General features: G+C 33.7%; 1 protein-coding gene across 20 annotated transcripts in view; it reads right to left on the minus strand.

Annotated features, from left to right (window-relative positions):
- The window catches only part of LOC141554693 (neurexin-1-like), a 980,690-nt gene that overhangs the window by 378,202 nt on the left and 578,271 nt on the right, over positions 1 to 24,217 (minus strand). For all 20 annotated transcript variants that reach the window (XM_074286902.1, XM_074286898.1, XM_074286888.1 and 17 more), the window contains one exon: positions 6,559 to 6,942. In XM_074286902.1, the coding sequence (XP_074143003.1) occupies positions 6,559 to 6,942 (384 nt within the window). The remainder of the gene's footprint in view (positions 1 to 6,558; positions 6,943 to 24,217) is intronic.

Raw genomic sequence — 24,217 nt, forward strand, 5'->3', positions numbered from 1 at the left:
AAGATAATGACAAATGTTGGAGAGGATGTGGGGGAAACTGGGACACTGATACATTGTTGGTGGAGTTGTGAACGGATTCAACCATTCTGGAGAGCAATCTGGAATTATGCCCAAAAAGTTATCAAACTGTGCATACCTTTTGTTCTAGCAGTGTTTCTTCTGGGCTTAGATCCCAAAGAGATCTTAAAGGAGGAAAAAAGGACCCATGTGTGCAAAAATGTTTGCAGCAGCCCTTTTCATAGTGGCAAGAAACTGGAAACTGGAGTTGGATGGCTGCATAAATTATGGTTTATGAATGCTATGGAATACTATTGTCCTTAAGAAATGACCAGCAGATTGACTTCAGAGAGGCCTGGAGAGACCTACATGAATTGTAGCTAAGTGAAATGAACAGAAGCAGGAGATCATTATACACACCAATAATAAAACTATAAGAGGATCAATTCTAATGGATGTGATTCGCTTCAAAAATGAGATGATTCAAACCAGTTCTACTTGTGCAGTGATGAAGAGAACCATCTACACACAGAGAGAGAACCAGAGTGTGGAATACAACATAGCATTCTCACTCTTTCTGTTTTTGTTTGCTTACATTTTTTCTTTCTCAGTTTTTTTCCTTCTTTCTTGATCTGATTTTTCTTATGCAACAAGATAACTGTATATATATGTACACATATATTGGATCGAATGTGTATGTCAACAAATTTAACATGTATTGGACTACCTGTCAGCTAGGGGAGGAAGTGGAGGGAAGGAGGGAAAAATTGGAACAAAAGGTTATGCAAGGGTCAATATTGGAAAAATTAACCATGTATATGCTTTGTAAATAAAAAGTTTTAACAAAAAAAATGAAAATCAAAAAAGCCTTATTCCAATTACATATTTCCCTGGAATACAAAAGGAAAGGAAACAAGACATTTTCAGCTTTGTGTTCTATGTCTTCTTCCCCTCATCGTTAAGTTTGATAAATTTGCTTCTTTGCATTATTCCTTGTTGAAGCCTAAGGTGTACACCTGTGTCAGGCTCTGCCGACAGGCAGTCACATATTGTGATCTACGATGAAAATCAGAGAAGAAGCCAAATTATATTGCTGTGACATCTGTCCCTCCATCTGTTGGAGTTTTCATAAACAAGTAAAATGAGGCTTCTGATTATATTGATGTTTTTATTTTACATATAATCAAGAATAGTTTTGAAATGTTAAAATCACCAAAAATTTTTCAGTTTCTCTTTACTCAAAAAATGCTAAATCAAAGCAGGTGGCAGGAGCCTGGGTTCAATATTGACAACAGTTTGTCATTTTCTGGGGAGTTTTTCCTGATTTGTTTAATGTACATATTTTGAGATAGGAATTTTCTTGGTATATAATTAGCACATAATTTTAGAGGAAGATGATTTTTGTTTATTGTAAATACCCTTAAATTATATTAACACAAACCAGTCATTTGCCATAGGTTTCATTTAGAATATACTATTCTAACATTCTTTTTTATTTTTTGAAAAGATGTATTATCTATTGAAATGAAAATATCTTTATTTTCTTTTTCCCTTCATTATATATTTATAACTATATTCATCCCATAATTTAGGCTTATCTTGTCAGCAAAGGTCAATAAAATGGACAAGTTTATATAGGATTTGTTAATTTACAAATATTTTGTCTCCATACCTGAGGAAATTACTCTAAGTTTTGTTCCAATTTTCCAGATTATGAAAAAGTAACTAAAGCTAAGAGGTTTTATGGTTTAATGATCACAGAACTCAAACTCAGGTTTTCTGACTTTCATATCAATGTTTCTCCTACTTGACTCTTGTAAATTTATCTAAACTTCTGCTTTTCTCCTTCCTGAAGAGGTAATTACATGTATATATGACCACAAGGGATATGAGTGTTATATTGAGAAGCACAGCATACTTTCCAGTATGGAATAAGATAAAAAACAGGAAGAAGATCTGAGTTTGAGTTCTTCCATGATTGTGTACATCACTGGATCTGGAGTAAGAAAGATTTGAATTCAATCATGGACTCAGACACTAACTATCTGACCACTTTAACCTCTGTCTGTCTCAGTTTCCTCAACTGTAATATGGGAAAAAAATAGCACTTAAATGCTATCTGCTTCAATCCCTTCATCTATAACATGGTAATAATAATAGCACCTACTTCTCATGGATCTTGTGAGCATAAAATGAAGTCATATTTGCAAAGCACTTTGCAAATTTGAAAGCATATTATAAATAATAGTTGTTACCTATAAACCAAATTTTCTCACATATAAAATAGAAGATAGAATAATAATATAACTTGAAAATTAGATTATAACCATGGGATTTAAAACTGGAAGAAAGAACAGGATCGTGTAGTTCCTTAGTGAACTTTACCAAGGATTCATAGGTAGTTAGTAATAAAGAAGGGGTTTGAAATCACATCCTTTTGAATTAAATGCATTTTAACAATGCATTTAAAAAAATCTAATTCTTCCTGGGCTCAAGCTCTAATATTTGAGATATAATCAGGCAGGTAAATTTGCCTTTCTGGGTTTCACTTTTTTTATCTGTGAAATGAAAACAATATACTATATAACTTCATAGGATCATAGATATAGATTTGGAAGAAGTAACTAAAGAAATCAAGTCCAGTTCTTTCATTTTTCATATAAGGAAACTGAGGCCCATCAAAATTAAATGACATCCAAGTTCACCTGAGGTAAGATCAAATGCAGGCTTTCAGGACTGCAAGTTTTACTTTCTGTTCACTGAACCAAGCTGCCTCTAAGTTCCTTTCCGACCCTATTTATCTTGTTCTATGTAAGGCAGTTTCTTATGACTTAAAAAATCCAATGAGTAGATATTATATCTTTTGCTGATTCAACCAGCCCATGGAGAAAAGCCAACTTTGGAAGTCACAAACCTGGCCTTTCCTATTACTATCATTCATTAAAATATGACAAGAAATTAATTCTGAAATCAAAGGATGCTTAGATTCCACTTGAATAGGCCAAAAAGAAAAACTAATAAAAATCAACAATCTTTCTCTCTACACTAGATGCACAACCAAAGGGGCAACAGGGAAATCAGTAGCAAGATACAGCAACCTGTCAGATGTAGATATGTGCTGAATCCCAGTGATGAAGTTTGCTATTAAATTCTCATTTGCAAATCTGCATATGCTTGCCACCCCTCTTTCTAATTACTGCAATATGTAAATATTCCCTCTTCCCCCCCCCCTTCTGCTAGAAAAAATACAATGCCTATTTTTATGTCTGCCATATGTAATAGCAGAATATTGCCACAGGGTGGTATACCATACATATTTAACTGAAAGCTTTTGTAATTCATGTGACAGTTCAGTTATGCCCTCTTCCAGCATCACTTAACCAGGAATAAAACAATCCAGAGGCATCAGAACAAATTGGCCCTTGTCCAACAGAATAAAATAAAAAAATAACATTTTAGGTCATCTAAGTCAGGATTTTTAATTTTTTTTTTCCAAATCAGGCTTGACTATGATATATCCTAAATACCACCCCCCCCTTTTTTGTTTTTTTTTTCCTATTTCTCCATCATATTACATTATTTGTTCTCTTCCCCAATGAACAAAAACAGATTTTTAAATGCCTGGTAAGAAGGAATAAGCTATACAAAGAAATAACCACCTTTGCCAACTCACGGGCCCTAAGATTAGGTTTTTGCTGGCAGACACAACTCTGCTACAAGCACATGTACTTGTCTGTTGTCCTGTTCGATTGCATAACACAAAACTGATAATTTCTTGTTTATAGTGAACTGAACATATGCAGAATGCACCTTGAGACAATGAAAGGGATTTGGGAGTCAAATGGACTTAAGCATTACATTTACATAGAGCAAATCCTATAACCTTTCTGGATTCAGTTTTCTTCTCTATAAAATGAAGGGATTGATTTAGACCCTTCTAAGCCTTCAAAATCTGTGATGTTGGGGATATTTTTTGCCATCAACTGCTGTTGTGGAGATAATTTACCAGAGTTAAACATATACTCATTCATTTTCTAGAAATTATTTTTCATTTATAAAGTGAATATATTAAAACAAATTTAAATATTACATATACATATATATGCTTTAAAATATGCTTTTAAAAAGGGGGTGGATAGGATAGAACTAGGAGGGAACTCGGAGTTCAACCCTTTTCTTTTATAGATGAAGAACTTAGGCAGAGGGAAATTATATGTTATATTTTATGCCAAATATTATTAGTGCTGTTCAAAATATTTTTGAAATGGAATATAGTTATAATATATTAACAAATCATATGCAACTCAATTGGATTATAAAATTGATTTTTAGCAACATTATTGAACATAAGAATGGATTCACTACCATAAGAGAAAGAATCAAGTAATTGAGGTCTTAATTTGGGTCGAAGAGGGGATGCCCTTTTCTGCTGGCACTGCTGCCCATTTCCACCCCCAACAGCTTCCAGATGCCCCTTATCTAACTCTTAATTATTTCTTTTGTTTCCTCACTATTTTTCATTCTTTTTTTCCCTCCCTCCCAATTTAGTCCTACTATAATCTCTATGTTCCTCATGCTCCTACCACACATACTGAGAGAGGCTAGGAAAAGGGAAGAAAAGAAAATTTTAACTCTTACCAGAGAGAGCAGGACTGATTCTAGTCCATTGCTTCAAAGACTGACTCAGTGAGCTCAGATATATGATATGTAAGGTATTCTTTCCTGGTTGGTTAGGCCTTAGACATGGGGTTGCACTGGAGTGCATTAATTATTGTTGTTCATCTTTTGTTTTTGAAGAAAAACGATGACATCATTATGTGATGGATGATATCTAGACTTGTGTGTGTGTGAAATGAATTTAAAGGAGGCAGTTAATGAATCTCAATAATAAAATGATCTAGTTAACATTCCAGGAAAAAAAAATTTGGCTTGATATCTGTCTTTCATATAAAGGGTTGAGTACCAGAACTAGGGTCAAGAAGACTTGAATTTCAATCTGGTCTTTGATCCTAGCTCTAGGCAAGTCATTTAACTCCTGTTTGCCTCAGTTTCCTGAACTGTAAAGTGGAGATAATATTAGCATCTACCTTGCACAATTGCTGTGAGAATAAAATCAGAAAACATTGTAAAGCACCTTGCAAAGTGCCTGGAAACAAAGTAAGTGCTATCTAAATGCTTATTATTCCCTTTCCTATGCAGATCAAGATAACTACCTCATAATTTTATCTTTTGGCCAACTATGTTATTTCATTGGTATAAGGAGCTCTTTCCCAGTAAGACTGAACCCCTGCCAAATCTGATTGGATCCTTATAAATTTATAAGCCTTTAAATTTAGAGAAGTGTTAGGGCATTGAATAGTTACATAACATTCTTAGGATCATACCACTAGTATGTGGCAGAAAGAGGAACTGAGTCCAAATTTTCCCCCCTCAACTCTGAGGCCTACACAATATTTGCCACCCCATTTTTACCTCTGTAATGTAGAGTTTCAATAATATAAATGCTGTTTCTACTTAAATGTTCACTAAAATGATTTAATTTTTCAAAAGGAGGGAAACAATCTGGATCTGTGATTTTATCAGTGGGAAGAGCTCCCAGTGTGGGAATTTCATCCACTAGTTTAGAATGAAAATTTTTCTGAAACCTATCATTTTTAGTGAGTTTTTTTATTGACACCAAGAGATTAAAGGACTCATCCCCAGACATAGAGCTAAAACTTGTTAGAGGCATAACCTGAACAGATTAAAAAGCTAACTTTATATTCACTAAAATATAGTCTCAAATGATATTTTTTATCATTGATATGACCGTTAGTATTCATAAATCTAGCTAAGCACACTCTACTTTGTCTCCATTTTTCTGAATAAGCATGCTACAGAGATTATTTCTGTAAGTGGTAGCCTTTCTAGTAAAAAGAAACAGGCTCTATAAGTAAAACCACATTTTAAAACATGTTTCTTGAAATACTAAAAAATCCTGAATTTGTATTTCAATGTTAGGTTCAGTTTGTATACCTTCCCAAATATTTAGCACATTAATAATAATTCCCCAATTTATACTGATGCTTAGAAGCATACTAATGACATAAATAGATGTAATAATAATAATAGTTAACTTGTATATAGTGTTTATTATGTTCCAGGAACTGAGCTAAGCATTTTGTGTGTGAATTAAATTTAATTGAGGCAAAATTTCAGTAGTGTCAGACTCTTTGTGACCTCATTTGGGTATTTTTTTGCAAAAATATCGGAATAGTTTGCTATTTCTTCTTTAGCTTATTTTAAAGATAAGGAAACTGAGGCAAAAAGGCTCAAGTGACTTGCCTAGAAGAATGCATAGTAAATGTCTGAGGGTAGATTTCAACTCAGGTCTTGCTGATGCCAGGTTTGAGCCACTCAGCCACTGAGCCACTCAGTTGCCTCTAAATAAATAAATAACACGATTAAAAGCCTATTCTCCAATAAGAATCAGTTTAGTTTTCATGAACCGGTATCTCTGTTCAACAATCAAGTGAGAACTTCAAATATAATCATGAGGTAATGTCTCATCTTTAAACCTACCTCTCTCACAGGACCTGCCAAGGTAGCCTGTCCCAGAACAATCGCAGACATATCTGTTCCACCCATCCCTACACATGCCATTGTTTTTACATGGGTTGCTAAGGCACGGCTTTGCTGTTTCTCTTGAGCAAGAAGGCTTGACTCCAGCAGTGCTTTGAATCTCAGCCATTTGTCGGATGTCTTTGCTCTGACCATCAATGAACAAATCCCTGATGCAGCCCACGTAGCCATAGTTGAGAAGAGCAGTCCATACTTCGGTTGGGAATATGAGACCTGCCTTGTTTTCTGGCAACCCTCCAAGGTACAAGTCATCATCCAGGTCTAGGATTTCACTTTCTCCGGGAGCTGTGTAGGGTGTACGTAATGTGTTGACGGAAATGGTACCTGGTAAAATTAAAAAGCAATATGAAGATTTTCAGAATATAGCATAGCTATCTCCTAAACATCAGACACTTTCTCTATTTACTCTTATTTGGTTATTTAAGTAATAATAAAATTATCCAACTTCAGGTATTTTAGAGACAACATAGCTTAGTAAAATATACAATGGGTTTAGAGTCAGAGAAACTGAGTTTGTGTTCAAGCTTCACTATTTATAGCTAAATTTCAATTAATGCTGATAATGAAAGCCCTGCAGTGGTCACATAACTAAAAATCTATAAGTTATAATATGTAAAATGTGATAACTGGTTCCAGTCTAATGGGAACATATAGCATGAATTCAAATAATGTCTCCACTTCTGGGGGCTCTTTGTTCACAATGCTAGCTGTAGTCCTTGTGCAGACCTGGCATGTCATCTTACCTGGATGGGTCTCATCTTCATGCATTAAATCAAGGTTGAACCAGTGACTTATATACCACTTATATGCAAATCCTATAATCCAATGAACCTTGTCTTATTATTGTAAAAGTGCCTGTATCTATTTATCTCATAAATAGCCCGAGACTGTCCTTTTAAAGGCAAGGTCAGTAAGTGGAAAATACCAAAGGGCATCAGTCTATGAAGTGGATATGACACAATAGAGAGATGAAGGAGGAAGGTGCTACTTGTTTTTATTTTTATTTTTTAAAGAATGTTTTACTTTATTCTTCTCAATTATATGTAAAAAGAAATTTTAGCATTCCTTTTATAATTTTGAGATCCAAATGATCTCCCTTATCTCCTTCTTAAGAAAGCTAGCACTTTGATATAGATTATACATGTGCAGCCATGAAAACATTTCTATATTAGTCATATTACAGAAGAGTACACAAGCAAGAAAAAAATAAAAAAAAACTAAAATAAAGGAATAAGAAAATAAAAAAGTTAAAAATCATGTTTCAATCTGCTATCAAGTAGAGTGTACTTTTCATAAGTTCTTCAGAATTATCTTACATCCTTGTATTGCTGAGAACAGTTAAGTCATTCGTAGGTGACTGTTGTACAATATTGCTGTTACTATAATACAATGATCTCCTAGTCCTGTTTACTTCACTTTGCATCTTTTGATATATGTTTTCTTTCTTTTTTGTATGTTTTCAAGAATAGAAGATGGCAAGGGGAGCAAATCAAATGTCAAGCAATTTTATGTTAGGTCCCAACCTCCATTCCTATCTTCCTTCCTCAATAGTATGCTAGCTGAATTTAAAACTGGTTTAAAACAGGTCTTTGGTATCAATATGCCACCCAGTAGAAAAGAACTACTTTAAAAATGGTCAAGCATTAGCATCCACTCAGGGAATACTGGGGTAATAGAATGACCAATGGCTGAATCCACAATAGTTGTGATAGAATAGATTGTTCATTTTTGCATCATGGAAATGTGCTAATTTTTACATTAGAGAATATTGTTGATTTCCATAGCTACACTGGGAGAAGCAAAAGCTGAGGTTGGGCACTTTTGACTGTATCCTAGAAATCTTGGGTTTAAACCCTGACAATTGTCTAATTAAAGACCACTTAAGTCTGGGAAAGTTCATGGGAGCCTGGCAGTAGTATTTTTTATTTCATTCCTTTATTTGTTGGTTTTATGCTTTTGAGGAAACTAGTTAACAGTTAAGCATGATTGGCTGCTTGGCTGGCTGATTCCATTATGTACTTCCCAGACATCTCTAAACCGTGCAGGCTATATTCTGATTCCCTTCCCTTTACTATCACAACTCAGACTCTGTTCTTTAGTCCTTGGTAAGTTTTCAGTCTCTTGTCCAGAATCAGAATGATCTTGCTACTTACAGGTTATTTCTAAATCATATCACCTGCACTTTGGTACTTCCCTTCTTCCCCTTGCAACTTAGATTCTTGTTCTTGTACCTTGGGCTCAGAAAAGTGAATTTTCATTTTATGTTATTCACATCCAGACCACAATACCACTTTCTGTCCTTTTCAAAGCCAAGACACTGCCTATGTACCCTTGTGATCACCTTTTATACACTGTCTTTTAGAAGCTAAGTTGTTCTAGGGTACGAATTGCTTTACTTGCTTAGTTTTATATTCTTATCATTGGCTAGTATCTGACACATATTAAGTTATTAATATTTTTGATTCATCTATTCATCTTATGACTAAAGCTTAGAAAAATATAGCTGGTAAGAGAAGGCAACATTTTCCACATTTAGAAGTTCAGGTTAAATTTTGAGTGAGAAAATCTACATTGACCTCACCCCTTAGATCAACAACCTCAATCCTGTTATTCAGAGATAGGTAGATCTGGAGACTAGATGGATGCCTATTTTTTGAGAAATATAGAAAACTTGGCATTTATCTGAGCTCCCTCTGTCCTGAGCTACCACAAAATATCCTAATTAAGTATGACTTCCCCATACCTGGTGCTTATAAGTAGGATCAGGTTCGTGATTGAGTGAATTAACTGGTATCTAACTTATCATTGGTTTGTCTGAATAAAGAAACATGGAATAATGGAAAAGTCACTGAAATAAGTGGTAGGAAACCCTGTCTTGATTTGAATCCTCATTCTACTACTTGCCCTATAATCTTGGGGAAGTCATAGAGTCTCTCTGGGTCTTAGTTACTGCATTAATAAAATAAAAGGAATGACTAGATGATTTCTTAGATCCCCTTTAGACTTAAATTTCTATGTATCTATAAAAACTCTAAAATACATTCTTTAACAAAAAAAATGTTTACCTGTCTGTGACTAAATACAGAATTGAAAACATAGACTACAAAACAACCAAAATGCAAGGAAAAGAAAAGATTTAAACATGCACACACACACACACACACACACACACACACACACACACACACACACAGAGCACTTTTCTGGCACAAATTCTTTCTCCTTGTGAACTTGTCTACTACTAAATGATGATTTTTTTTTTTAGCCATAGTAACTCAAGGAGACCATGATAGCCAGAAAGAAGGACAGCCCAGAGAGCAACAGGAAGGGCAACTGAAAGACATTTTGTGGGCTCCATTGTTACTCACAAAATGTCAAGAATAATAAAGGGAAGCCCTCAGTATATTCCATGGGTCTATTGTGGGAAATTATAGGAAGAGTTGCACAGGATGGATTGGAACATATGAACTGTCATTCACATACACATACATTATTGGAGGGAAAAATCAAGGCGATAAGATCAAGTCTCATCTATGTCAGTGCCTTGAGATCTAGGTATCAATATATTAGTGATTATTTCTTCAAAGAAGAGAAAATGATGTATTCATATGCATAGCTGATTTGGTTGCTCTGAAAGAATTGATTGGCTAAGGCATAATACATGCTAGGTACTAGTAGGTATACAGAGATGAATAAAGCACAAATCCTGTCTTCTAGGAAAAATGGTTTTAGAAAAATGGTCAAAAATTTTAAGTGATTTGACTAATTGGGGAAAGAGGAAGTTTAATAAAATAAAAGTTCTTAGGAGGCTGTAGATGTAAACCAGAGTTCGCTCTAATTCAAAGGCAGAATAGTCAGTCACCTCCAGGATGATATTTATAGAGGAGTCAAAAGCTAGCTTTCTCAGAAAAATTTATCTTACTGTCTTAGGATGACAATAAATCAAATAACTGCATTCTCCTTGCTGTGGGAACTTCCTCTACTCTTAAGATTAAAATCCATCTAAAACTTAGTAGCTAAGCCTTAGAAAGTTGTATGACACTCAGAAAATAATAATTAATTAATTATAGCATAATCACATAAAGCATTTTATAAATGTTACCTCATTTTATTCTTACAACATGGCTGAGAAATAAGTGCTATTATCTTCATTTAACATATTAAAAAAAACTGAGGCAAGTGGAAGTGAAATTGCTTACCTATAATTGCAGTTTATCAGTTTCTGAGGTTAAATTTGAATTCAAATCTTTGACAGTAGATGGTCTATCTATTGTGCTACTTAGCTTCCTCTGATAGGTAAAAGGAATTGTTTATGATCATTGAGCTAGTAGTTATAAGAGGTCAAATTTTACTTGAGGCATTCCTAAATCTATTTCATAATGTTTCCTCTATTTTACATTGTTTTGCCATTATCTTAATATATTCCTGAAATTCCCACCATAAAGTCATTATAAAAATATTAACCTCATAATTAAAAAATTGCTTTATAATTTCTCCAAGTTTATTGGTGAGAGACATTTTTATTTGAAGAAATAGGTCAAAAAAGATTTGAAACTTAAGGAATGATGAAGGCCAAGAAGTACAGTAGGGCTTCCTGGGCCTCCAAAGGGCAGAAGAAGAGCAATGGATCTAGATAGATGTGTGAAAAGGAGAAAAATAAAACAAACTAGATGGAAGGGACAAATTTCTTGCTTCATATTATATTTAAGGTCAGTTCTGATGTAGACACAGTCTGTGCCAAATGTGAAAGCATTTATCTAGTTAAGGACACAAAAGATATTGCTCCCTACACCATGCACATGATGATTTCAAATCCCAGCAGAAAAGGCATTCCTTGACTTGAACAGAAGAATAGAGCTTGTCTTTACAGGGAGAAGGGCATAGAAACTACTGACAGAGACTGCCCAGGCAGCCAAGTCATTAAGAGAACATTTGTTTTTAGATTTTCACAGAAAGAAAGGGAAAAAATCTCCTAGGGGAGACAGGCTGAAAAGCATTACAAATTTGGCTTTCAGTAAAGGGGGATTTACAGAGATGGGGATTTCAGAGAGAGGGAGTGAGGTAGAATGAGAAAGGAATTTGAATAATAATTTCTACCTTTCACATTCCCATATTCCTACCTATTTAAATTCATTCTTAATATTACTTTATGTGTGTATGTGTGTTTCTGTGTGTGAGTGTGTGTGTGTGTGTGTGATACAGACCAAAGGAGACCAATGGACTCTTTCCCAAAATTATGTTTTATTGAATATATCCATGATTAAATACAATGCTAAATTTCAGTTAGAATTTAATGAATATTTATAATATTTGTTTTATTTACATACATATATATGCATAAGCATATATGACATTTCCTTTTTTTCTCTTTTCATTATCATTAAAACTTAAAATGCACCTATTTGTTAAGACACTGGCCTCTTTGCCATTCTAAGTGAGTTTCCTAGTGATGCCTGCCCTATAAGAGCCTAATTAAAAAGCAGAAAATCAGGAAGAGGTTTTAATCACGTATAAAGACTGCATACTAAGAATATACAAATTAATTAACTGCTTTTCATGAAAGTAAAGAAGTGGATGCATTTAACAAACTAACAACAAAAGAGAACACACAGAAGAAGGGGTGGAGTTTCTAACCTTATTTCAATGAATTAGGGTATAATTCACAAAAAAAAAAAAAAAAAAAAAAAAGTAAATTCTGCCCACTCCTCTTTGGCAGGAGGAAGATACCTTAACAAGCTAAGTTGAACAGGGCATTCCAAGAATAAGAATAGAGTCTAAATGCAGGAAACTTTCCTACATACCCTTCTTGTGTTCATTTCGTTATTTTCAAGTCATGTCCAAGACTTTGTGAACTTTCTTGGGAGGTTCTTGGCAAAAATACTGGAATGGTTTGCCATTTCCTTCTCCAGCTCATTTTACAGATGAAGAACTGAGGCAATCAGGATGAAGTGACTTGCTCAGGGTCATATACCTAGTAAGTGCCTGAGGCCAGATTTTAACTAAGAAAAATTAATCTTTTTTTACTCTAAATCCAGTACTTTATCTACTATGGCATCTAGACTTTCCCATATATTCTTTTTAGTCACATTTTGAAAAAGTTTTTTGTTTAATTTTAAAGAACAAAATCTTCTGTTTATTCAAGGACATATTTCTGTTTTTGACTCTAAGGATTGGTCAAAAGCAAAATGACAAAGAGAGTATTGGGGGAAATTTTTTTTTCTAACATTTATCCACATTCAATTGTACCAAAAATCTCGAGAATAAGGCAATATAATATAGTGGGACATCACAGGGTCATTGAATTTAACTCTGGAGAAAAATGTGGGATCTAGAAATCTATTTCTTGTATAACACTGGACAAGTCAATAGACTTTTCTCTAAGCTTTAGTTACCTCATTTGTAAAAATGAGGGACTTAATGCTCTCTAAAATCACATCTATCTCTTAATTTTATGATATATAGTGGAGTTGTCTCAAAACTGTTGCCAAACAGATTGGACTGATCAGCATATATCTATGTGGCCTTGATTGCCAGTAATTAAGACATTAAGACAAATGAGAACATTTGTCTCTCTAGACTTTGACAAAAAGTAGAATGGGATATTCTAGGGAAGGAAAGTTTTCAAAAAGAATATACAAAATTTCAAAAAAAATTATACAAAAATCTATTGTAAAATTGGAGCAGAGAGGCAGAAAGGAAAAGAAGTATAAGTAACAATTTTACATGTTCTAGACTATATTTAGTAATTAAGTCAATATTATGGTCCTTTTGTTAGCCAGTAGATTATAAACTGCTTGAAGGCATTATTATTAGAATATCTGATACTACTATTCTCTACTGGTTATATTATTACATAAATGGTCTGTAGCTAAGTGATTTAAAGAAAGGGGCAATTATAAGACTTTGAGAGTGTTTCTATGATTATACATGTAGACTTGGTTAGAAGGAAAATGGTTGCTAAGATTAGGTTAACCCACATATTGCTATGCATTGTGGCAGATTTTGGTTTTCTATAAGGGAAAAAATCTCCTCTCTCTCTCTCTCTCTCTCTCTCTCTCTCTCTCTCTCTCTCTCTCTCTCTCTCTCTCTCTCTCTCTCTCTGTATATATATATATATATATATATATATATATATATATATATATATATATACACACATACATGCAAAGATCTGACTACACAAAGAGGATCATTTGCTCAATTTGATGTCTTCAAGCAAAGACTGGATACTTGTATATTAAATATACTTTACTGGATGCCACTGAGGTTCTGTTCAACTCTATAATTTTTGGGGAAAAGGTGATAATATTCAGCTTGGGTAAGGAAGCAAGCAAATCCCTTTTCACTTTTGGAAGAATTACTGAAGGTAAAAATACAGTTGCTAACTCTCTATTCAACTCAAGTGAAAATACCCTGATACATGAATTTCTGATAAAGTATTTATTGAATTCTATATTCTGTTAATAAAAGGCATCTTTGCCTGAGGGGGAAAAAAGAGAATAATCACTAACAGTGTTAGTGGAACTTTAAGATAAAGATTTCCCATGTTCAGTTCATTATAATTGAACTATAAAATAGTGATTGAAAAGGAAAAAAAATCAGATGAATATTTAATCATATTCATTGATAATTAAGGCAGCAGGGTAGTTGTCACAATAAAGCACATCAGTAGAAAATTGAGAATTCCTTCTAGGTTCTGTAGGTATCTGCCACTCAAATACATTTTAACAATGAAAATGATTTAAAAGAGATTATGAAGATATCCCTCTGTTGTTTTTCTGTGGCAAGAAAATCTTCCAAGGTGAAAATCTCCTCATCAGGAAAAAAAAAAACAGTTTGATACATATTTTGATTATGTATAAAACTCAAATCCTTTCCCTTATTTTTAGACACATATTCACATTTTCACATGATATCATTGGCATTCTGATACAAAAATTTTATTAGTATTCATTTGAGAAATTAATCTGGATCAAGCTTCATAAATAGAATACTATAGGAGAGGGAGTTGGATAGAAATCTCCTTCTCCAGTTCTGGCTAAGTAGGAATGGTCTTGGATTCAACTAGTCCCACCCAGATAACAGAATGAAACTACTTTGTCTTGATTCCATGGGGTGGTTCTCTCAGGGGAGAGCTTCTCTGAGGGAGTTTTCCCAAGCTTTACCCCCAAAGTCCAAGAGAAAGAGTAAGAGAGTTTTGGGGCTCCCCTCGTCATCTGGCTATGAGATTTTTTTGATGGTCAAGAATCCATTATACTTTTATATATTTTATTCTTTTGTATAGGAATTAAATGAAATATTTTAATATGATTGTATAAACCTGGTTTTGACACTTTTCTGAAAAACTATATCAATGAAGAATTCAAAAAAAATTTGGAAAGATTTTATTTCATGGGGTCCTTTAAAAGTGAAGAAAGCAAAATCAAATGATAGTATTAATTAAAAAGGAAAACAAGAATAAAAGCCAGAAAGTTGGTCATTAAATGTAACAACAAGTCTTTGTTCCAGACCCAGAATAAGGAAGCATGCCTCCTTTTCAGTGGAGAGATGTTAACTACATGTGTGGAATGTTATACTTTAAAAACCTCAGAAACCCTCTATTTCAGCACATTTTGCAGATGAGAAAATTGAGGCATAAGATTTTAGATCACATGTCCATGGTCAACTGAAAAAAATCATGGATGAAAGTCTAAGTTTTCTGTTTTCAAAGGGAGACCTTTTTATCTACTGTACTTTTTTCCCCCTACTTTTTTCCATTCTACTCCAAACCACTGTTTACAGCCTCCTCTTCTATCATTATTTTACCAGAGTTCATAGACAGGAATTAGACTGATTCATTAAGATTTTATTTTTGCTTCCTCCATGACTTTTTCTCCCAGTAGTTCCCATTCTGATAAAAAATGATAAACCCAAAGAATAGATAACCAAAAGAAGAAGGTAGGGTAATCTAAATCCCTAGATCATCTATAGAATAGATAATCAGTTCTTAGTAAAACTTAGTAGAAAACTGACTGCATTGAATAGTCTTTATAAAATACTTTTTTGTACTAGGGAATTACACTACACCAAAATTAACTTAAGCAAACAACAGGTACACTGTGCTTGCAAGGCGAATGCCATGGCTTTGTGTACTTCAGTTTTCCATATCAACTTTTTTTTATTTTTAACTTATCATATTAAAACTTTAATCATATTATACCACTGATAGTTCTTAATAATTTCTCCCTAAATTGTAAATTGTTAATTTCTTGTCAACAAATAAAAATAGCTAAGTGAAATGCTTATGCAATATTCCACACCTGTAGTCTACTAGATCTCCCTTAGAGGAGAAAATATGCATCAGCATCCTTAGTCTGGTTATTACACATAATTTAGGTTCTGATGTCTTTTAGAGATATTTTTACTAATCTATTCATTATATAAACTGTTCTTTTGGTTTCAGTCCAAACTATATTTAAAAAAGAACTATACTTATGCTTTTTCATTTGATGAACACATCAATCCTCATGGCTTTAATGGATTATCTCTATGCAGATGAATCCCAAATCTACATATTCATTCTTGGTCTTCTCCTGGGCAGCAGTCACACAAGCACAGCTGACTTCAATTTATATCCTCAAACTCATTATCCAAATCTCCTTTGTAAACTCACCTTTTTGCTCTTACTCACATACAATCATCCATCTCCTACCTCCAACCCTTTGCTCTGCCTTGATTCAATATCTGGAAGATGCCTTCCCACCTCATTTATACATCTGAGAATCCTTTGCTTTATTTACAACTCTGTTCTGGCACTTTTTATTATATAAAGACTTTCTTAACTTACTCATATGGTAGCCTACCCTATTCCCCCATCAATTTGCCATATTATATATATATATATATATATATATATATATATATATATATATATATACATATATATACGTAAATAATATTTGTACATGTTATCTTCTCCAAGAAAATATAACTTTCATGAGAGCAGACAGCTTTATTATTGTCTTTGTATTACTAGTATAGTACCTGATATATAGATAAATTGATTGGTTTTTAAAGGTATATAAACATAGAAATATTGGAATTGAATGTCCAAAATACTACAAGTGTGCATTTTGATTATACATATTTTGATAATTTAATACTTTCATGAATCTTCAGTTTCATTGATATGGTATTTCTTTTTATGATGCAAATAATGCCTTTTTTATACCTTCTGATTTGGTACTACCCTTATCTATTTCCTATATATCTGACACAAGAAGTCCATTCAACATAACAGGTGATATGAAGATTTCAGATGATTCTATTGGCTTTTTATTAGTTATCCTTTTTCTTGCTATATACAGATCCATTTTTCCAGTCAAGTGTTTGTCTCATAAGAACTATTAGACCACTTCTCTTGCTTTATGCTTTATATGTAACATTTTGTGGTCTGCTCAAGCCATTCTATAACCTATTACATTTTATAATTATTATATTGAGTGATGCTTGGTTGGAAGACAAATGTTCCATACCACACAACATTAACAAAACTAATCATGCCAAAGATATGGATCTCAGTTTGAGGGGGACTTGAAGTCATTAAGGAACTTTGCAATTTCTCAAAGTTTTTTTTTTACACTCTTGTTCTTTTCAATTTTGGGTTCAGCTCAGTCAGTTTGTAGCATTTAATGTATATGCAATTATCCAAATGAATACATTATCAATCCCCAGCACATGCAGATCATGAGAACAGGTTAGAAACTCCCTTGAATTTCCTAAGTTAATTTTGCATTTTTTTGTGCAAAAATTATCTTCTCCATTTATGCTTACTTGAAAGAAGACTCAAACTCAAATGTTAGAACTTTACCTGCCATTGGCCTAAGCATTGGGGTTTGCTTTGAGGCACTGAGCTAACCAGTGGAACAATGGATAAAGTGCTTGTGATGAAGTCAGGGAAGCCTGAGTTGAAATCCTGCTTCAGACACTTACCAACTGTGTGACCCTGAATAAATCACTTAATCTTGACTTCAATTTGCTCAGTGTAAAATGAAGGTTAATTGCAGCATCTACTTCATATTGTTGTTGTGAGGATGAAAAATGAGGTAAATATTTGTTTAAAAAATTCTTAGCACAATGTCGGGCACAAAGGTGTTCATGACTCTGTAGACCATGTTGTCCATGGGGTTTACTTGGCAAAGACAGTGAAGTAATTTACTATTGCCTTCTCCAGTGGGTTAAGGAAAGTGGAGCTTAAATGGCTTGCCCAGTGTCACACAACTATCAAAATGTCAGATTTTTATTCAAGTCTTCCTAACTGCAGGTCCAGCACTCTATCCACTGAGCCATCCAGCAGCCTTTAGCACAAAGTAGGCACCATATGAATGCTTATTCCTTCCTCTGCCCTTCTGCTTTTGCACCTGCTATTCGCTTATGGTCCTTAGAGAAGGCAATTTCAGTCTTCTCATACCTCAGACTTGCCCCTCTTCCCCTTTGCCTCCCCCCATAACATTAACCTCCTTGTACTTCCTTTAACAAGATACTCAATCTCCTGCCTGCAGGCTTTTAGCTGTCACTCATGTCTGGAATATCCTATCTCCCCAGCACTACCTCATGGTTTCCTTTAAATCCCATTTAAAATTTGACTTTCAATAAGAAGTCTTTCCTAATCCTCTTTAATTCTAGTGCCTTCCCTCTATAGATTATTTCCAATTTTTCTTATATATTTCTTGTTTGTAAATTTTTTTTTGCTTGCTGTTCCTTCTATTATATGTGAACATCTCAAGGACAGGGACTATCTTTTATCTTTCCTTGTATCCCCAATATAAAGCTCGTGTTTAGCACATAGTGCATGCTTTCAATTGTTGTTCAGTTGTTTTACAGTTGTGTCCAACTCTTCGTGATTCCATTTGGGGTTTTCTGAGCAAAGATAATGGAGTGTTTTGCCATTTCCTTCTCCAGATCATTTTACAAATGAGTCACTAAGGCAAATAGAATAAAGTGATCTGCCTAGGATTCACAGCTAATAAGTGTCTGAGGCTAAATTTGAATCAGGAGGATGTATTTCTGACTATAGATCTAGCACTCTATTCACTATTATCTAGTTTCCCATAAACATATAATATGCTTAAAATATATGCTCATAAACACACGATAATAGATAATAGATAACTGCTGACCGACTCTTAGATTTTCTTTGATTTTTGGAGTATTTGAAAAGTCAAAACTACAAATACATCTGCAAAAAGATGCTTATGGTCATGTGTCAGGCAAAAATGAGATCAAAATATTCAACAGGTGTCTGAGTGGGGATATAGGAGGAGTGTTTACAGTCAGGGAGTGAGTTCATATCAACACCTAAATATAAGTAATCAGCTAATGGTTGTTCCAGTAGAATTTCTAAGTGTGGTGATTCATGAATGGTATACAAGAAATCAGAGCCACTAATAGATAGCTAGAAAGTGCTGTTCACATGAAACAGTGATTACTATAAACCTCTAATTATGTGCTCTGGGGAGAACCATGTGTCTTTTCCACTGTAATTTCTAGTTCTTAAACTGGAACTCTATGACTTCAATTCAAATCTCAATAGCTTCTTAGCTGTTAAATGCAGGCTTACCCAGGAATAACTGCTGATACAATCTGTTGTACCCTGCTGTACACAATCAGAATTTGACAAGAATAATACGTTTTCTCTTTGATTTCAATAACTAATGATGGTTTTCAAAGAATGACTGACAGTTGGCTATAAAGATTTCAGTGAGGTTATCATTGAATGTGCCAAAGAGCTTAACAAAACTTTGAAACAATTGTCATTAAATTTGCCCTAGTAATATAACTGACACACTAATAATTAAATAAACAGCTGTTTTCTACTAGGGGGTTAAAAACAAGAGTGGTGCAGAAGATGGGAGATGTTTAAGGAAGCTGGTTCCTTTCTGAATCCTGTAATATTGGTAATTTATAAAATAAACCACCACCATTTATGGTAGCCTCCATATTACAAGCCTTTTACCATCCTGTTGATAAATTCAGAAATTTAATTTTTTAAATTCACATATAATCATTGAATTTCAGATAGGAAGAAATCTCATAGACAAATCATACATGAACAGAATCCTTGGCAAGCAGGCATCCAGCCAATTCCCGAAGACTCCCAAGGAAGGGAAATCTACCTTTTAGAGTATCTTATTCTATTTTGTGGACACTCTAGTTGTAACTGACATCTTTATGACTTCTACCATTTTTCTTGATCCTGTGCACTTCCATCCAACAGAATAATTCTAGCTCCTTTTTAATTGGAATGTCCTTGAAATACTAAAACACAACCATAATTTCCACCCTCAACACTGTTTTCTCTAGAATGAATATCCCCAATTCATTCAAATATTCTTTATATGTCATAAAGTGAGGGCCTTTTAAAATCCTATATTCCTTCTTTTGGATACTTTCCAGTTTCATGAATATCCTTCTTGGTGGTCAGAATATAGCAAAATATTCCAAGTGAAGTCTGATGTAGCACAATATAGAAACATGACCATTTTCTTATATTTAGAAAACATTTTTTTTTCTTAATACAATCTACTGATATTCTTGGCTGCCTGATACTGAAATGGCATTCCATTAAAATGACCAGATCTGTTACAGAAGGAAATATTGTTTAACTGCATCTTCTCTATTTTGTGCTCCTGAAGTTGATTTGTTGTAACCCAGCATCAGATTTTATATTTACCCAAAATGAATTTCATCTAATTAGATTCAGTAATTAATACAGCCATGTAGGTATTATCCCTGGCCCTATCATCCCTCCTTTCCCAGTAGACTGTTACTACCTATGGCACTTACTACAGTATCTTAGAAAGTGTTTAACATATGCTTTTTGGATTAGATTAGTTACTTCTTTTACATCTTTAATATATATTAAGATCCACTTGATTATAAATGTAATTCTATAAATAGCATCTATTTAATATTACATTTCATTGTAAAAGGAACATATGCAGTTTAAGGTAGAAATCCAACAGGCATTTATTAATTTTCTACTAACACTGGTCACTATATCAGATATTTATGAGGAAAGAAAAAGACAGGTTATCTTCTCAAGAAGCTTACAATCCACTTGGGAAAATATATTCATAGATAACAGACTATAATGTATGTACATGTACATATATCTATATGTGTGTATTTATATATATATATATGGTTTTCAAAATAACATACATATACATATGTCATAGTTATAGATGTATATACATATATATACATGTGTATATATATGTACACAATATATATCTTTAAAGTCTTGTCATTGTTTTAAGATTTAATACTATATTGAATATAAATGCATTTATGCAAGTATATATACATATACAAATATACATATATATGCATATTTACACATTTACACAGATTGGATTTCAAATAATCATATAAACACAAATAAACAAGAAATAAATTAGAAGGGATTAACAGCAATACTTAGGAGAAAAAGAAAAGACTTCAAGGAGGATATCTGTGCTGAGATTTTAAAGAAGACAGACAAATCTAAGAAGCAGAGATCAAAAGAGGATTTATTTCAAGCATGGAGCAAGTGTAAGAGATAGAATGTTCATTTTAAGAATCAGGTATTAGAGGTGTGATTTGACATATCACACACACACACACACACACACACACCACACCCATATATGTGTTAAATTATGGTCTCTACTGCCGGGTGGAGGTGGGAGGGATACAGTTTGGAACTTAAAATATAGCATAAAATAAATAAAATCAAATTTAAAAAATAAACAGCTATAATTACATTGTCTCTACTGGATCAGAGCATGTGTGAAAGAAAGAAATATGAAACAAAGTTAAAAATGTAAATGGAATCTAGACTGGAGATGGCCTTATATGCCAGATTTAAGAATCTGTTATTTTAACCTAAAATAAGGGGCAACCTCTGATGTTTTTGGAGTAGCAAAGTGGGATATTGGGATCTGTATTGTAAGAATATTTTTTGTCATCTAGGAAGAGAAAAATGATCTAATTCAGAATATCTTATAATAGTTCTGAAAAGAATTGATGGGAACTATGTTAATATGGTTAGGGAGAACAAATAGCTGCAAAAGCTGTTACACATATTGTGGAGACAAAAGTAACATTACTTAGCAGATGATTGAGGAGTGACAAAAGTTGAGGATGATTAATAGGTTATATAACTGAGTGAATTGGTAAATAATATGTAACCCTCAAAAAGATATGGGAACTTTTGGAGGAATGGGCAGATGAAGAGGGAAGGTTATGTTCTTGTTTTGTTCCTAATGAGCTCAATATAATGATAGGCTATTCTAGTGAAGATGTTTATCAAGCAGCTGAGATCAGGAGAGAGACAAAGATATTTTTTGGACAATCTGAATAGAGATATTTTTAAACCCCTTGGAGCTAATGAGATCGCCAAGTAGACCTGCTATGACTCTATCACAGTTATTTAGCATCTCCACATTATTTTTGTTCATATGGAAACTGGAAGATAGAATAGCATGACTCCAAAGTTTAACTTGGTCAAATTTTGTTCAAAGAGCACTGGAATTGAAGTTAAAATACTTAGGCTCAAATTCTGGCTTGCTATTTACTGCTTGTGTAAACTTTTGGCAAGCCACTTAATCCATCTGTGTCTAAATTTCTTCGCTTGAAAAATGAGGGGGTGGGAAAATAAATAGAGTGTTTATTTAGCACTTACTATATGCCAGGTACTGTGTTCCAAATTGGTGATATAGAAAAATGGAATAATCCCTTCTGCAGTCAGGCTTCTCTCATTCCAGTTAGAAGAGAGTAGTCCTTTATATATAAAAATGGTATATTATTCATAGGATTTGCAGTTGAAAGAAACCCGAGACAATCCCATCCAATCTTATCCTTTTATAGATGAGAAAATTGAGGCCAAAAAGGTGAAGCGAGGTCTCAAAGAAAATAAGGTGCAAAATCTGGATACAAACCCTTATTCTCTGATTGACATTTCATTGTTCTTTCTATTATAGCATTCCATAACTAGTATCGATTCATTTTTCAATAGCTTTTTCCCTAGTAGTGAATATGGGTTGAAGCTATTCACGTTCTTTCTCTGGATTCTCTTTATGAAATGGTTGATACTAAGCATTCTCTATATGACCAAAAATTGAATGCCCTTCATACCTCCCACACCCTGTAAAGATTAAATTCATGGTCTTATTTTCAACAAGTTCCAAACAATTGATTGGGCTATGCCATTTAGGAATAGTCCCAGTTCTGTATATTAAACAATACTGTATTAATTAATTTCAATTTAATAAGTATTCATTAAGTTGCTTTTATAAGACAAGGTAGAAAAACATAGTTTGCCTTAGATTCAAGAAAACCTGAGACCAATTTTTTTCTATTTACAATACTCTGGTTAGGTGACTTTGGGCAAATTAGTCAGTGGCCTAAGGTTGTTTTCTTAGACTAGAAGGTCAGCTTTGGCCATGAGGAGTTCCCTAAATGATAAAATCATATGGTCCTCCTCTTTCACACTATTCCCCTCCCCCACTCAAAGGACAAAGCAATGTACTAGGTACTGGGAAATTTGAAGGAACAAAAAGAAAAACAATATCATAACTTGACTTTTATGGAAATGGTTTGCATAATTTCATATGTGATTTCTTAATTGTGGGTGGGGAATAAGGGAGAGAACACAGAACTCAAAAAATTTTAAAACAAATGTAAAAAAAATTTGTTTTGAATGTAACTGGTGAAATATTAAATAAATAACAAAAACAACAAGAAAAAAGAATATGTCCCCAAGATATTCACATTCTTTGGAGGAAATGGTGCTTATAACTTCTGAACAGATAAATACATAAAATATAGTTTAGGGAGAAAATAAGGAAAGAAAATTTAGGGGACATCATATAAATTTCAGAACTTCTGCAGGACTGTAAAATAGTGAAGAGAAGCAATGTAAAAGAAATCTAAGAAAGCTGACCGCAGCTAGATTCTATATGCCAAACTGAAGAGTGAATGCTATCCTACAGGCAATATGGAAACACTGACGATTCTTCCACAAAGGGTGACAATGAACAGACCTGTGCTGTACAGAGATTATTTTTGCAGTGAAGTGGAGGGCAGTTTTGAGAGGAGGAGAAGAGAAATCAAAGCCAGATGACCAAATTAGAAGACTGTATTGGTAGTCCAGTTGAGAAACCCTGAGAGCCTGAACTAAAGTATCCCAAAGTGGTCATATTTTTCATGTTCTGTCCCTATTCTGTCCCTCAATCTCTCCTCTCCTTTATGCAAAAGAGCGACTAATTATTATCACTGACATTAGAATATAAGATGCACAAATCCATTTTACAAAATTCCTAGCATGTGTTTATCTTTCTTCAACCTGTGAATCTCTTGTCACTAGGAGCTCACTGCTCCGTAAGGTAACCCACTCAATCTTTGTCTGACCATACACTGAGCTGATATATGTCACCCTGTAATTTCCATTCAGCTGTTACCTAGGTTCATAAATTTAGAGGTGGAGGTGGTATTATAGATCATTTAATCCAACTCTCTCCTTTTTCAGATGGTCATAAAAGGAGTAAATGAGAAAGCCAGGATTCCTAACTGAGGC

Source organism: Sminthopsis crassicaudata, chromosome 2 (assembly GCF_048593235.1).
Source record: "Sminthopsis crassicaudata isolate SCR6 chromosome 2, ASM4859323v1, whole genome shotgun sequence".
In the NCBI taxonomy this organism is placed as follows: domain Eukaryota; kingdom Metazoa; phylum Chordata; class Mammalia; order Dasyuromorphia; family Dasyuridae; genus Sminthopsis; species Sminthopsis crassicaudata.